At 39.9% G+C, this 16,383-nt stretch overlaps 1 protein-coding gene across 1 annotated transcript in view; it reads left to right on the forward strand.

Moving 5' to 3' along the window:
* The window catches only part of ARMC3 (armadillo repeat containing 3), a 102,187-nt gene that overhangs the window by 63,097 nt on the left and 22,707 nt on the right, over positions 1 to 16,383 (forward strand). The window contains exons 11-13 of the mRNA XM_067703484.1: positions 10,151 to 10,400; positions 14,446 to 14,582; positions 15,381 to 15,549. Coding sequence (XP_067559585.1) covers positions 10,151 to 10,400; positions 14,446 to 14,582; positions 15,381 to 15,549 — 556 coding nt within the window. The remainder of the gene's footprint in view (positions 1 to 10,150; positions 10,401 to 14,445; positions 14,583 to 15,380; positions 15,550 to 16,383) is intronic.

Here is a 16,383-nt window from a genome sequence, read left to right on the forward strand (position 1 = left end):
AACCTACAGTCAGGACCACAATAAAGGAAATGAGGGAGATGAGTAAGGATTATGCCCCAAGGGGACTCCAGAAAGAGACAGAATGCCCCTAAATTACATGGATGTGCATTTTGAGTGCTTTGGGAACTTTTCAGCGTCCTCATTCTACATGGATGACGTGTCATTTTGTATTATCAGTATTAATATTTCTCTTCACTAACATAGAAATAAAGCATTTACTGAATAATTTTAATACCTAGTAGAATTATTCATGGGGTACTATGCCTAAGAAAGCCATGTAATGTGTAGAGAAAAATTTTGAAAGATATTCCACATACAGAACTTGCAAGAAAAGACAGCACTTCACTTATTCACAGTGACCCAACTCCCTATCCATTCAGTATTGTTAGGGAAGGGCCTGACCTTGAGTGAGTTCTTGGAATGTTAAATCTCTCTAGTGTGCGTACAAAGCACTTTTCAAAGCTTTTTTAAATTCCCACCCCATTAAATAGAGTTAGTGGAAGTTAGTATACATGTATATTTATTTTTATAAATATTTTAATTCCTTTTATTCTGTAGACTTAAGTATAGACTAGTGCTGTTCCTTAAAATTGCCTATATTTTCCTGTGTACTTGAGGCTGTAGTGCAGTGAATGATGATGGTCATTTTGAAGGAGGGAAAAAACCACCTCTCAAAGCTGGCAAAACATCACAAGATTCACTTCCGCATCTCCATTCCTCTACAGGAAGAGATGGGATACATCTCTAGAGATGGCTAGAGATGTGTACCATCACCATTTGAGAATAAACTTTAACATCCGTTCTGGATCATACTTCTTGGCCAATATGCACAGATTCACTTAGAATAAGTGATCTTGTCGCTTATAGTACTTTATTTTTATCAAAGAAACATTGACTATAGAAATAATACACTGTGATTTACAACATTAAAATGCAGTCTCGGGAAAAATGAAAACTCATGTTACAGACGTGGTGTATGGGTTGGACTTGATAATGCTAAAGTTCTGCGGTTATTGTCTTTGTTAGGGTTTTTCACAGGGAAAATGTTTTCAGAGTTCCATATTCCTTCTAACAGTGGAGGAACTGTGTCTTCATACTGACCCCTAGTGGCAGTTTAGGAAGAAGTTGGGGGAGGGGCAAAAAAGGTAATAGAAGGTTTGTTCTGTATTTTAGTGAAAAGGCACATTAATTTAATTTGAAATACTCTTCACTGTGTCTAAAATAATATTTTAAAACATTACTGAAAGATTGTGATCTGGAAAGCATTCTATTGTGGTGCTTTTAAAGAGATAGTATTCTACTGCTAACTGTGTGTTAATAGATGCTTGTCTTCGTCTCTTTTTAAGGTGAAGTCATTTCAGAATATTTTGACACATTAATTGTCCTGATGACTGAATATCGGCTGTGCTATATAACCATATAGGATAAATATAATACACTTAACTGACATAAATTAATCTTGTTGTTAGGTACTTACTCTAGAGTTGAATTTTTGCTCTTGACTTTATATAACAGAAAAGATTATTTTGTTTTAAAATTCTGACATATCACTTTGTTGTCAGATGCTGCCTCCTTTGAATTAGAATGCTCACAATATGAGAATCCTGCAAGAAAACTTGAGTTAGTTTCCTTTTAGAAAGTTCAGTTTTGTAGTAAGGATGTTTCAAACTTTTGTATTCAGTATGATACCTCAAAGAACTTTATTTAAAGTGTTCTTCATTATTTTAAAAGCCTTCTGAGTTAATAGATAAAATAGATGGGAAGCATCTTCATGGTCAATTTAAGTATTATTCTTGCCTTATTTCCATCCAGGTTTACTGAGTGGATACTTTCCATTTCTACCCCCCTTAAGTGCCTAGATTCTTTCTCTGCTGTGTGTTGATAGATGCCTCTGATTTGAAGGAATATATAGAATGAAAAGCTGGATTTTGCAATAAAAACAAGTTGATTCCATACCCCCATTTTGTGTCAGTTGATGCCTAGTAGACCTTCACAAACAGTATGAATTTTGTCGGCTACAAGTTTTGTGAGGCTAGGTGAATCCCATGAAATGTTCATTTAGAAACTTATCTATGCTGCTTTTATTACCTAGAGAGCAGAGACTAACATTTGCATAAACTTATTTTAAATTTGCTGCTACATCCTTCAGGTTTAATTTCCACTGTTACTGATTTTAAGAGGAAATTATCAAACAGTTTGGATACCTTTATATTGTGTGATTTTTCTCTTAAAATTTGAAGCAGTGCTTAAAACGTACATAAATTCCATTTTTACTCGTCTTTGACTTTTCAATATTAATCCTTTTCCTTGATTTTTCTTCCCTCTGAAAATGGCCTTTATTACTCATTTGTTGCCTAAACAAAGAGACTTGGGTGGGATGCTTGAGGAAACTGCTTCTGCTCTAGCCCTGCAGGAGTTGGAGATTTGACCGTCTAGCTGAAAAGTTGTCTAAAAATGAAAATTTCATACACACATGCAAATTTGGATATAGGATCCTATTTTCCCATGATCCAAGAAATGGAGACAGGATATAGGAAAATCTCTGCCCCTGTGGCTCACTGAGTATGCGTGGATGACGGTGATGATGTTGATAGTGATGGTGAAGGTAATGATGATGATAGTGATGATGATGGTGATGATACCTGGCCTGTGTGGCCAGGCGTTGGGCTAAGTACTCCAAACGGAATGTATCACTAAATCCTTGAAGCAGTCCTGTGAGGTAGGGAATATTATCATCACATCCATTCTGCAGATGAGGAAATATAGGCACCGTCTTTGCTCAAGTTCACAGAGGTGGGATGGACACTTCACACCGAGGCAGTCAGCTATGTACATCCAGAGGGAGCTCGTGACTTTTCTCTCTCTCTGCCTCTTGCTCACTATCTCTGCGACTTTGAGCTTCTGCAAATCTTCCAACCAAATGTTTCCCTTTGCCTTCCTGGTCTTTTTGGATTCTTCCAGACTGCAGGCACCTTTGGAGAATTGAATTTCAATCCCCTCCTTTCCTTCCTTCCTCCTTCCTCCTTTCTTCCAGGTTCCTTTCCCTGTTTTCCCTTCTCTTCCTCCTCTTCCTTATATTCTCTTTATAAGAGAATGTGAAAGAGGAAAAAATGTATCCAATGGTTAGTAAGAATTTCCCACTATGCTATACATCAAAATGGTCTCCCTTATTTCTCATTCCCTGAGGAATGATGAAGTGAACCAAATAGATTCTGGTTCTTTTTTTTTTCTAGAAAATACAGTACTTTTTAAAGCTTAAGAGACTGATAATTGTAAAAAAGATAGTCAGATCATCATGGTTTTAATTCTGTGTCTGCTGACTGACTTGCTTCTTGAGCAAGTCTTACTCTCACTAAATATTATCTTTCTTAACTCTAAAAAAAGTGAATCTGGATTATCTATTATATTTTGTGTGTCTAAGCGATTACCCTTGACCCAGGATCACAGGGAGCCTGGAACATACCTTTCACTAGGAACTAGATGGGGTCACTCTACCACTTTTGTAATTTTATCCCAGAGGCTAAGGAAGTTATTATCTGTGAATTTTGGTTTCTTTTGTAACTATTTCACAGTTACTTGGGTGTTCTTTATGTGCCAGGTACTGCTCTAGGCTGTAGGGATCATGACAATGGTTCCATGACACTGCTTTCATGAAGTCTACAGTTTGGACAGGGAGACAGACAACACACGAGTAATTTTAAGGTAATTTCAGAAGTGATAACAGTACAGATGAAATAAAACAGCACGAAGTCATAGAGAGGGGCAGGCATGACACCAGCGTTGTGAAAGAGGTCACAGGAATGACACAGCTCGTCAATGACTGTCTCTCTGACATTAGAGCTGATGAGATGAGGGTAGTCCTGGCAAGGGCCAGGGGGGTTTATGTGCCATCACACTAGAGATTTCAGCGTCCTTATTTTTTTTAGTTAAGAAAATCAACAACGTGATATCTCTAATTACTTTGGGATTGTGGCCCTTGTCATATCCAGTTATGTAAATAGACTGCTTTCCAGGCTAAACAGAAACATTTGGTAACTGCAGAAGCCATTTATTATGAATGTTCTAACACCTTGACCATTATTCCTATTTTATCAGGAGACAAGTCAGCCATGTAAAATGAAGACAGTTGTTCTTTCCTGATGGCAGCTAGTTAATTATTGGCAGGCATTCCAGCGTTTTGAAACAGAAGGTGGCATGTATGGAAGTGAAGTATCATGACTGAACAGATAGGTCAGTAAGGATTCCACGTCACTTGTAAGAAAATTACATTTGATTTCCCTGCACCTTGACTGACTGCCTCGTAATTGGTAACAAAAGCCCGCATGCTCTCTGTGGAGGTGCTGGGTTGGCATGTGCTCATCTCTTTGCAATTAGCAGTTTTCTCTTGAAAAATCATGATGTCACAGCAACTGTAGCATAAAAGCATGTTCTGGAAGTTCCCAAATCATACCTGCTAGGACACATCGATATGATGGAAACAATTTGGTTTCACATACTTTTAAATATTTTTTTTGCATTTTTTTCTTATTTTGCTATAGGATGCAAAACTTCCCACATCTGTTTCTATGTCTGGGTTTCACTTTAATAATAGTGTTACTTTACACTCTTCATTTTAAGCTTTTTGCCTGCAGCTAATTGTGATTCTCTCCCTTACTATGGATAAGCATCTTTAAATAATACTTTTTTCAAAGGAGACAATACTCTTGGATACTTTTGTCAATCCTGGGGTTCAGCCAGAGTTGGGGGGCACATATATTAGTCATCTGCAACTGTGGGGCTGCTGCGGGGTGATGGTTCTTTGGGACTCAGAAACTGATCAATTTAACACCCTCGACTTCTCGGGTCATTACCTTTGAAAAACTGGCTGGGATGAGAGTCAGGAATCCTGTTCACAGCATTCCAGATCCGGCTGTGATAACCAGGAGATCTGCTTATCATAACGGCCAGCACCCCACCCCCCTCGCACCTGTATAGACTCGCCGGGAGCCTGCAATTAAACTCGCCAACACTGAGTCACTGCTGCATATGCACCTCTCTTCACCACTTGCAGCGTGTCTGCCACCAATATGTCTTCCTTGGTGTGACAAACCTCACGGAGACATATGAAAAGCCGTGCTGGTGGGAATGGTTGTAATCACTGTTAACAAACAAGGTTCTGATTGCCAATATTACCATCTGTTCCAGCGGGTTCCACATATCCCCCTGTATATGGGCTCTGTTAAACAGATTTTCTATGCGGCCCAAGGTCACCCTTGATTCATGTAACCAGCGTTTGCAGATGAGTTAAATGTGAGTCTCCAAACAGCAGCAAAATCTGAGAGGTACCAAATCGTGTCCTCTGATGACACAACCCAAACAAACTGTGTTTGCAGAGAAAGAATATCCACATCCCTTGATACATGAGAGGGACGGATCCCAAAAACATTGTCTAAAGTGCAAGATTTCATCTATTAAACTTCGTATAAAAATGACTTCATGGGGGGACTTCCTTGGTGGTGCAGTGGTTAAGAATCCGCCTGCCAATGCAGGAGACACAGGTTCCAGCCCTGGTCTGGGAAGATCCCACATGCCACGGAGCAACTGAGCCCGTGCACCACAACTACTGAAGCCCGCGCACCTAGAGTCCGTGCTCCGCAACAAGAGAAGCCACCACAATGAGAAACCCACGCACCGCAATGAAGAGTAACCCCTGTTCGCTGCAACTAGAGAAATCCCGCGCACAGCAATGAAGACCCAATGCAGCCAAATAAATAAATAAATAAAATAGTTAAAAAGAAAATGACTTCACTATATAATCCGAGAAGCCTAGGCGTGAGGAGGAAATAAACTGCTTTTAAGAACAGCTATAAGTGATACAAGCGGAGATCCCCATATTGTTGGATCCCACCCCTTCTTGCAAACTTCACACTGAGCTAAGTACTTTTCCCTCTCCGCTTCTGGACGCCAGCAGAGGTTTTCATCACTCCCCTTGAGTTGATTCAAGTCAATTAAAATATATCGATCTTCTCGGCACTGGGGATATAAAAAGACTCACATGCTGCCTAAGAAGTAGGCACCAGGCGTAGACATGGCAGAGGAGGGGGTGATTAATAAGGAGGGGCAGTGATGGACGTGGGTAACCTCACCCAGGAAGCGGTGAGTGAGCTGGCCTTGAGGGGTCCTCAGGCAGAGGTTCGGGAGGGATCTGGGGGCAAAGGGAGCACGAGTGCAAAGGCACACAGACATGAAATAGCACTGTACTTTCTGGGAAGCATAATAGTCGCTATTTGTGCAATTGAGCTTTTCCTTAGTGCTCTTAGTGCCCATGCTGTAACTGTGGGGCTTGGGGACTTAATATGAAAAACTATGTGCTGAATTCCTTTCCGTAACAGGCGCCGTAAAATAATATTTCGAGATTGTGACTCTTCTCTGACTGTGAACACTTGTGCCCAAACCTCATTTTTTAAAACAAAAGGAAATGTATACGTTTAGCAAACGAATGCTCTGAGGACATGTGAAAAAGAGACCTAACCTAGTTTTGGGGGTCAAGAAATGCTTCCTTGAGGAAGAGACATTTGTGCCAAACTTGGCAAGATGAATGGGAATTATCCGGGGGAAGGGACGGCTGGGAGTGAGACCAGAGTGTGGGCACACGCCGAGGTGAGACGGAGCCTGGCGTATGGCAGGTTGCCAGAAAGGCCTAGGACACGACAACAGGAAGAGGTGGCGGGGTGCACGGGCTGGTGAGGGAGGTGGGGTCAGCTCATGCTTGGCCTCAGAGGCCACATGAGAAATTTGGGGCTTTATCCTGAACAATGGCAAACCGTGGAAGTTTTAAGTAGGGGAGAAATAAAATTATTTTTAAGAAATCACTTAAGCTGTAAGATGGAGAAAGGATTGGAGGGGATGAGGGGAAACCTGTTAGGAGAGTACTTACATCAATCCACAAGATACAGGATGTTGAATTGGATTCAGTGGGAGAGATGGAGATGGAGAAAAGGAAGCGTTCTGAGAAATATGGAAGAGAGAAATAGTCAGGACTTGGTAACAGATTGGATACACATGACATTCGAACTTCACTTCTATTTACATATGTCAAATGACATAAACAGATGTTTTTATACATTCCCATATTTGGTTTGTAGTTTGGTTAATTTCTGTTTCAATTTACATTTTAAACTCTTAATTGATTAAACTCCTAATTGATTAAACTCCAGCCGGATGCAGACTAATGATAGTAAATATCAGAAAATAGTTTCAGATTGCTGTGACGATATATGGCCCTGTAATTCTGGATTTTGTAACAAAGCAGTTTGACTTCTGTCCTCCTATTCATTTGGATAATGCTCTACCATCTAGGAGACTAAAATGTGTCTTAAAAATAGGATAGGGAAAAAAAATAGGATAGGCTTCAGCTTGTGTATATGTTAGACTTGGGGAAAAATAAGACAGAATGTCTTGGGTTTGAAAGCACAAAATTAATGCAATTCTTTTTTTTTTTTAAAAAAGTACAAATTCTGCACTCTATTTCTATGACTGAAATTAGTTTTTTTTTTTAAGTAAGACTAATAGCTTGATTTTTCATATCATAAGTTAATCTCAATTATGCTTTTTGCACTTAGAGCTGCATGTAGCAAATTATGGGCAGATATGCACATACAATATACGTTGCTCTCCCAGCTGTGCCTGTATGATTTGTCTTTCGGTGCTGGCAGTTATGTTCAATTTAGTAAAAGCTATATTCCACTGTGTACTAGAATCTTTGGTTTTTTTAAACAGCTAGGTTTTTATGTACTTCCCTTTACTGCCTCCATAAAAAGCAAAGAAAAAGCAGAAGGTAGAGTATAAATGAACCAGGGCCAGACATGCCTTCGTACAGGAGAAAGGGAGAAGCAAAATCCAAGCAGAAAGGCTGAGAGCAGAGACACACTCGATGAAAATCCCTGTGTCTCCATGACCCAGGTTTGTTTGTTCATTTTTACATAAACTAGAGACACTAAAACTATGGAGTATGATCCTGCATACTTACTTAAATTTTCCCTAAACTCCCTGATACACACAAAAGAGAAAGCCTTTCAGAATTTACTAGTATGCATTTACCTAAAGCATTTCTGGCTTCTATCATGGATGCCGTTGAAATACCTCCATTGTGTGCTTTTTCTTTACTCTCCAAGATGTGTTAAAAAATGAACATTGTCAAAGATAAAAACCACTAAGTGACAAAGGAATCGTGCATTTTAGCCAAGGTGTGTTTATAATGATTAAAAAAACATAGAGTATTTGATTTAAGGAACTGATTGCATCAAGTGCATGAAAAATAATTCAAAGGAAACATTTTTTTTTGAGAAGGTTTAAGCTTATGTTAATTAATTAGAATATATGCATAATTAAAAATTCTTCCTGGCATTTTTTTTTAATTCAGTGTTGAGTATGAGAAGTTCCTGGTGAACTAATATATTAGAGCCTTCAAATTTTCCCTTATTCATAAAATCAAATGACCACCGTGTCAGTTAATAATAGGAGAGAGACGTAAATGTGAGATTATCTTAAGAGTGTTTATTTTATCCTCTAGGAAAGGAAATTAAATGCTGTTCCTCAGGCTGCCATAGTGAGATGCAGGGCCTTCCTTCCTCTCAATATTTTTCTTGGGCTTCCTCCCAAATTTTGGTCATATGTCATCTAACCAAATTTTAGTTTTAAGGGACACCATCCCAGAGAAAGACTAGGAGATGCCACAGAGGGTTAAACAGACACCAGGAACTGCAGGAGGGGAAACACGGAACTGAGTGCTGACTTTAATTTGGTATCAATCAGTAAGGTGTGTTTTCTGGATGGATTTATATAAACCGGGGGTAGGAGGTGCGTTCAAGGTCAACACGAAGGAGCCCTTCGTTCTCCAGAGATGTTGCCTCTAGTCATTCCGTTCCTGCCCAGTGGCTGCTGTTCACTCTCCTTCAGAGCTGGTTTGTGCCTGATTCACAGCTTCCTTTCACCTAAAGCTAGCAGTCTCCTTATTGAGGTTGTGTGTGTATTCTGCTCTCTGATGAATAATTGTGATACCTTCTGTTCTTGACACTGTCAGTTCTCCTTCACAACCAGCAAATTCAAGTGACAGAACCAAACTGAACTCATCAGAATACAGAGTGATGGGCTAAACTACATAGCCTCACTTCTTTTTTTCAGTGTTGGTTACTACTGTGATCCTAAATTTTTTTAAAAGTGGCAAATATAAACTAGAAAAAGATGTTCGTATTATTGAAGACTCAAATGTATTTTTATTGTCTTGATTAACTCTATTTCTATGATGATTTAGATGGATTTTTAACATAATTTGGGGTTTTCCTTTAAAACCAGGATGCTCTATATATCTTACTGCTTGAAACATCTCTTATTTGAAGCAATTCCAAACATTAAAGAACATAATTAAATCAACTTCCACTCTTTAAAATGATCTTTTTTTTTTAAATTTTTACTATTTTATGAGCTTTTTGAGTGATTACAAAGCAAGGACTATAGAAAGTACAGTGTTTTTAAAAGGAGGTTTAGGATTTCTAATTGTGGGAAAACGTTTTTATACTAGAAATAGGTAATTTAACAACTGAATATGCCTACATTACTAAAATTATTCTTGTCAATATCATGACTTTTATCTTGATATTTAATTTGTAAAAGCAACATCCACCCCCAAAATGATTTGCTGCCTTCAAACGTGTTAACGTCTGCCTACAGTTAACAGCCTCACTTAAAAAGAGGGAAGATGAGCTGAAAAATTTTTAATTCCCACGCTCACTCATTCCTCCCATTTAAACCTTTGTTTTCTTACTGGTTAGGAATATTTTAATAGACTTTCTTTGAATAGAATTTCCTGGTCTTGTAAGTATCACTGAGTTAAAAGATGAATAGCTGTAGTAGGGTTTCTAAGAAGCAGTCATGCATTTTCCTATAACCCAAAGCTGCAGACATAGGAAAAGGATTATTTATATTCATTCATAACCCCCCAGACTCCATTTAAATCCCCAGAGCCTCAATTCCGGGTTCATTGCCCAGATAAATTAATTTCTTTCTGAAATTGTCTTTAGGCACTCGTTTGTTTTATAAGCTTAGTTGTATGCTCCAAACATCATTTACTGAACAGGGGTGAACGGCATTCATTTCTCCTTCACTGACCCAGCGCTGCTGCCGAAGGTGATGGTATCGATGCATTAATCAACGCCCTGTCCAGCAAACGAGATGGAGCCATAGCCAACGCCGCCACGGTGCTGACGAACATGGCCATGCAGGAGTCTCTGCGTCTGAGCATCCAGAGCCATGACGTCATGCATGCCCTGCTCAGCCCGCTGCACTCTGCCAACACTGTCGTGCAGAGCAAAGCCGCTCTCACCGTTGCTGCAACTGCGTGTGATGTCGAGGCCCGGACAGAGGTGAGCATTTGCATCACTTTCCTTTTCTCTTTCTTCTGGTCCGTACCTACTGGTGCAGTAATTTGAAACATTTTCAAGTATTTGAACCTACCCATCATTTAAGTCCCTCAAAACTGGTGCAACACATTGGAAAACAAATTAGCATCACCCAGCAAAGAAGGTGAGCGTACCCTATAATGTGACAATTCTAGGTATAAAACTAGGTATATACCTAAGACACTCTCTTGTCTCTGTGCACCAGGAAGCATTGTTTATAACATCTCAACAGCTGGAAACAAACCAACTGTCCGGTTGTTAAGAGAATGGATACATAAATTTGTGGTATATTCATAAAACAGAATCTTGCATCAGTGAAAATGGATGAACTGTAGCTACAGACATCAACAGAGAAGAATCTCAACCAGCATAATGCTGAGCAAAGTCAAGTTCAGAAGAAAACAGATGTGTGAATTCTATTTATATAATGTTCAAAAATACGCAAAGCAAAGCAATATGTTGTTTAGCACATACATATAAAACTATAAAGAAAAGTGAGAGAATTATTGACCCCAAATTTAAGAAATTGGTTGCCTCTTGGGGGATCAAGGGGGTGGATGTGTTTGAAGAGGAGCACACGGGGGTTCAAGGTCATTGAAATGCACCATTTCTTAAGCTGAGTGGGGGACACTCAGGTGTGCCTTTTACTATGATGCTTGAAATTATAAATATGGGTTACTCACACTCTTCCGTTTCTCTTGTATTTCAAAAATTTAAAACATGGAATTGTAGTTTTTACAAGTCCATCATATAAAAGTGCATTTGGCCCATTTCATAAAGACTTGATATAAACCTACAAACGTACCTTTTTCTCTTGCTTTTTTCCTGTTTGCGTGTCGTGTGGCACTCATTCAAACAGCCTAGGACTCTGTTCCTCTCGCCCCAGTAAAAATAACAATATGGAGCACTTATTATGCACAGCCAGTGTGCTAAGCACTTAACATGCATTTAAGCCTCACTTGAAATAGGTATGTTTGTCACTACTTTGAAAAGATACATGCATCTCAATGTACATAGCAGCATTAGTCACAACAGCCAAGACATGGAAGCAACCTAAATGCCCATTGATGGATGAATGGATAAAGAAGATGTGGTGCTTATACACAATGGAATATTACTCAGCCAGAAACAGAATGAAATTCTGCCATTTGCAACAATGTGGTTGAACCTAGAGGTTATTATGCTTAGTGAAATAAGTCAGACACAGAAAGACGAATACTCTGTTATCATTTACATGTGGAATTTTAAAAATAAAACAAACGAATGAATATAACAAAGCAAACAGACTCACAGATATAGAGAACAAACCAGTGGTTACCAGGGAGAGGGAAGAAGGGAGGGGCAAGACAGGGGCAGGGGAGTAAGAGGTATAAACTACTGGGCATAAAACAAACAAGCAACAAGGACATACTGCACAGCACAGGGAAATATAGCCATTGTTTTGTAATAACTTTAAAGGGAGTATAATCTATAAAAATATTGAATCACTATGTTGTACACCTGAAACTAATATAATAAACCAACTATATGTAATCTATGTAGCATGTAAACCAACTATACTTCAATTTTACAAAAAGAAAAGAAATAGGTACATTTGCAATCCCTATTTTATAGAGGAGGAAAATGAGGCTTAAAGAAATAATGTGCTGAAAGCAGAGTTGATGGGTCGGGAAATCAGGGACTGCGAACACACCTTTCTGAGTCCAGAGCCCCCGTCCTCATACTGTGCTGTCTGCTCAGACAACTAACAAATCTCTTCTGTCTCTTAGATATTTTTTCTATCCCCTTCTTTGTTCCCGTTGACTCAGTTCATTTGTATTCATCCATTAAGGTAGTAAGATACTCACCAAATATTTTTTTTACCAGCTACCATGTGCCAGGCGCTGCAGTAGGCAGCGGCAACACAGTGATAAACAACACTGTGTTAGTTGGTCATTCCTCCATGCGGCTCACTGAGCAGTCCATCCGTTTCCTGGAATATTGCAACTGACTCTACGGCCCTCCCTACCCCTGCCACCTCCTATTCCCCAAACTGCCTCCAGACTGATCTTTCAAATTTATGACCCTCATCACATCATTGCAAGTCCCCAGGGGTGTGCCACTGCCCCATGGGAACAGCTAAGCTGCTTAGTGTGCTATGCAAGGGCTCGCAATGATCCACCCCTACCTGCCTAAGCCTGAACTCGCTTCCCAGGTGTAACTCTACACTCCAGAAATACCATACAATTTGAATTCTAAAATTCTCTTATTTACACCTCCTTGATTTCTCTGCTTGGAAAGCTAGTCTCACCTTTGTTCACCTGATAAGTGCCTGTTTCTCCTTCAACACCCAGCTCAGCCATCCTGTCCTCCATGACGGCTTTCTTTAGTCTTCAAACGTGGACTCCAACGTCCTGCTCTGTGCTCACACCACCCCCTATGCATGCTTCCCTTGAACTCTGTTTTGCACTAGTTTTTGTATGAAAGACCATAAGCTCCCTGAGGCTTTAGGGAAGGGAACTGAGGTTTTCCTTCCCTGCATCCATGTCATTGATCTATACCTGGCACACAGTATATGCTTAATAAACAGTTGTTGAATGAATGAGTGAATGCATGAATGAAGGAATGAGTGGTGAAATTAATAAATGAATTAGATATTTGCCGAAAGAACACATGGAGTCAGATTGCTATCTTATACTCAGATATAAAGATGTTCAGAAATTTGGCTTGCTAAGCATCAGATGCTTCAAGTAAACTTTTCAAAGCTTGCCCAGGTTACGTGTGCTAATGTGTAATCCCTGTTAGAGTCCCTGTGTTTGAGAAGAACATGATTGGAAGTGGATCGTATCTCACAAGGGCTCCTGTCTTCAGATACTACACAGAGAGACCTGTAGAATATTCTTTTTAGTCCTCCGGGCTCAGATAATAATGTATTACATTTCAAACAGTGAGACAAGAGCTCTGTTGAATCTTTTTTTTTTTCCCTGATTGGAACAATTTTATACATGTGTGACTTCTTTTAAGAGTGTAATTAATGTAGTTCTCCCCGATTCTCTTCTTGTTCTTTTTCTTCTCTTTTTCACTCCTTGAAGCAATATGAGTGATAACAAAATGGATCTCCTTCTGGTGAACTGCTTCAGCATTGCTTCGTCCACACTGCTGACGTCATGGCACTGTCCAGTGACACAGGTGGCACTAGCCTGCATTGGTTACTCCTGCCTAGCTTTGGAGACTGTGTCCGTTTCCTATTGCTGTTGAAACAAATAACCACAACTTAGTGGCTTAAAGCAATAAAAATCTATTATCTCATGGTTTGGGAGGTCAGAAGTCTGAAAATGGGTCTTACGGGTAAAAGTCAGGATATCAACAGAGCTGTGATCCTTCTGGAGACTTGAGGGGGAAATCTGTTTCCGGGCTTTTACCGTCCACCTGCATTCCTTGGCTGTGGCCCCTTCCTCTGTCTTCAAAGCAGATTACTGCAATCTCTGTTTCTACAAGTCTCCTTTCTCTGCTTCTCACACTCTTATCTCCCTCTTGTAAGGACCCCTGTAATTAAGTTGGGCCAACCTGATAATCCAGGACCATCTCCCCATCCCCAGATCCTTAACCACATCTACCAAATCCCTCCCAGGGACAAGGGCATCTCTAGGGGCCCGTGATTCTGTCCCCCACAGGCCAGATGGACACGCAGTGGTGAGCAGCAGAGTGAATGAACATGGGACATCCCGCTTGTAGAGGGAAGAGGACAGGCTCTTTGCCCTGCACCCACCCCATGTAAACTCACAATGACCTCCCTCAGTAACTTACTGCAGCCTCTTCTTAACTTTGAACAGAACACCGCGCTCCTGTCTGTAAGGTTTTTGCAATTGATTCTTTCCCCTGAATTTAATAAATCTAAACATGGACACATCCTAAAATGTTTTTACATAGTCAAAACCCTTTCAACAATCAAAAAATTAGATTTTTTTTTAAAGCATGAATGTTTATGTTCTGTGCTCTTAATGTGTAAAATTTTGGCTTCCATTTCTAGTTGAGAAATTCAGGTGGGCTGGAGCCACTGGTAGAGCTCCTGCATTCCAAGAACGACGAGGTACGTCGGCACGCCAGCTGGGCCATAATGGTCTGTGCCAGTGATGAGCCCACGGCCGCTGAGTTGTGCAGGCTTGGGTGAGTGGAGCGGTCTGGAGGGTCTGGCTCAGATGAAGGACACACAGTCTTCAGGCCCGAGGAAGGTCGAGCAGAGTCTCCACGCCCACTCTCAGGCCGCAGGGCGTTCAGAAGCTCTGCGGGTCACAGTCCCTCTGAAGGGACCGCCTGCAGAAGCGGGAGAAATCTCCCCTGCCACCTCCACAAAATCATCTTCAATGTTTCCTTTTCCACTTTTTCATTCTGATAAACGCTTCTTTCACCTTCCTCTGCTTTGCTAAACACAATCTTATTTGTCGCTCAGCTTTCAAGGCTAAATTAAAACGGGCAAGCCATGAGTGCCACCTTTGTTTTCTCCCCCACAAACCGCTCCACCACAATGACGCCTTTAACCAACCTCACCACGTCGTTCCCTTACCAACAGCCTGTGAGTCAGCTGCCTTTAGCAACTCAGCCAAGAGGGTTTCAAGGTTCCACAGATTTACCCTGTTTGAGCCATTTTTGTTCTTCGTATATGTCACCTGGTTAGCTGAAAAAATTGGAGTCCGATACTAATTTTGCTTTGAATGAAGAACTTTTTCTTCCTAAAGTGTCCTTTTCACCTGTTTGATTATGAGTTTCCACATGGCATGTATGTTCTCAAAAAGGGCTGATTTGTCTTCATAATTCTGGCAGGATTAGTTTACCTAAAAGGGTGGAATGGTTTTAACCTTTCCATCTCAATCCTTCATTCAGGATCTTAGTGAGGTGTATGAATGGGAACTTACTGTTGGATTGCTTATATAAGGCAAATAATGTCTTTTTTGCTTTTATTGACAGGGCTTTAGATATCCTTGAAGAAATTAATCTATCAGTAAGTCGAAAAAATAAATTCAGTGAGGCAGCTCATAACAAATTGCTCAACCACCACCTGTCTCTGAAATACAGCCAGACTGGCTATTTGTCATCAAGTAACATAATTACTGATGGAGTCTATGATTATGGTCGGGTAAGTGGCAGCACTAATTTGTATTTTAGTATGTGTGATCAGTTCTTCTTGCATCGTGATGCCATTACGTTGCAATTTTATAACTGCTTAACATAATTTATATTTTTATAGGCAGAAACTTGGGAATCAGAACTTCATCCTTAAACTTTGTCTGGCTATAAGATTTTGCATTTGTGTACAGTTTTAACTAGAATCTGATGACCTGAACTTATGTTAGTTTGCTGCTGCTAGTCTCAAGTTTCAGAGAAGATATAAAGCAATCGGCTTTTATATTACTTCTAGGGCTCAGTGTTAATGATAATGATAATGTCAATAATAGAAGTATAAGTTTTTATTCTATTAATTATAATCTAATTGAAATTAACCAAATTGTAATACTGAATTTTAAAATGTAATATAGAAGAATATTATTTTACTTAGCTGCGTTTGTGATTACGATTTTAAAACAATACAGTTTAATTCCATGTTAATGTTAAGAGAAATGGGAAGCTAAACGTTAGAGTCTTGAGGGCTTTTTGACATTACTGTCTAAGTCAGCATGTTCTACTTCTGGAAACCAAAAGCAATAAGGAGAATAGGGAAATTTTAAAAAAACCTACAAATCCCATTTTAGGCAGAAGTAGGAAATTGGTATGATCTGCAGACTTCAAAAATATTTAAAAGTCCCTGGGATCAGGCAGAAGTTACACAGGAGGAAGAATGAAAAGGGGAAAAAAAGCACAGAGAGGGACAAGAGTGGTAGCAGATCTCAGAAAGCACCATCAAAAGTCTATGCTTCCCGAGGGGATGGAGAACTCAGACATACAAAAGCTATATGCTTGGTTTGCAAGGGGG

The sequence above is a fragment of the Pseudorca crassidens genome, chromosome 1, assembly GCF_039906515.1.
Source record: "Pseudorca crassidens isolate mPseCra1 chromosome 1, mPseCra1.hap1, whole genome shotgun sequence".
NCBI lineage: Eukaryota > Metazoa > Chordata > Mammalia > Artiodactyla > Delphinidae > Pseudorca > Pseudorca crassidens.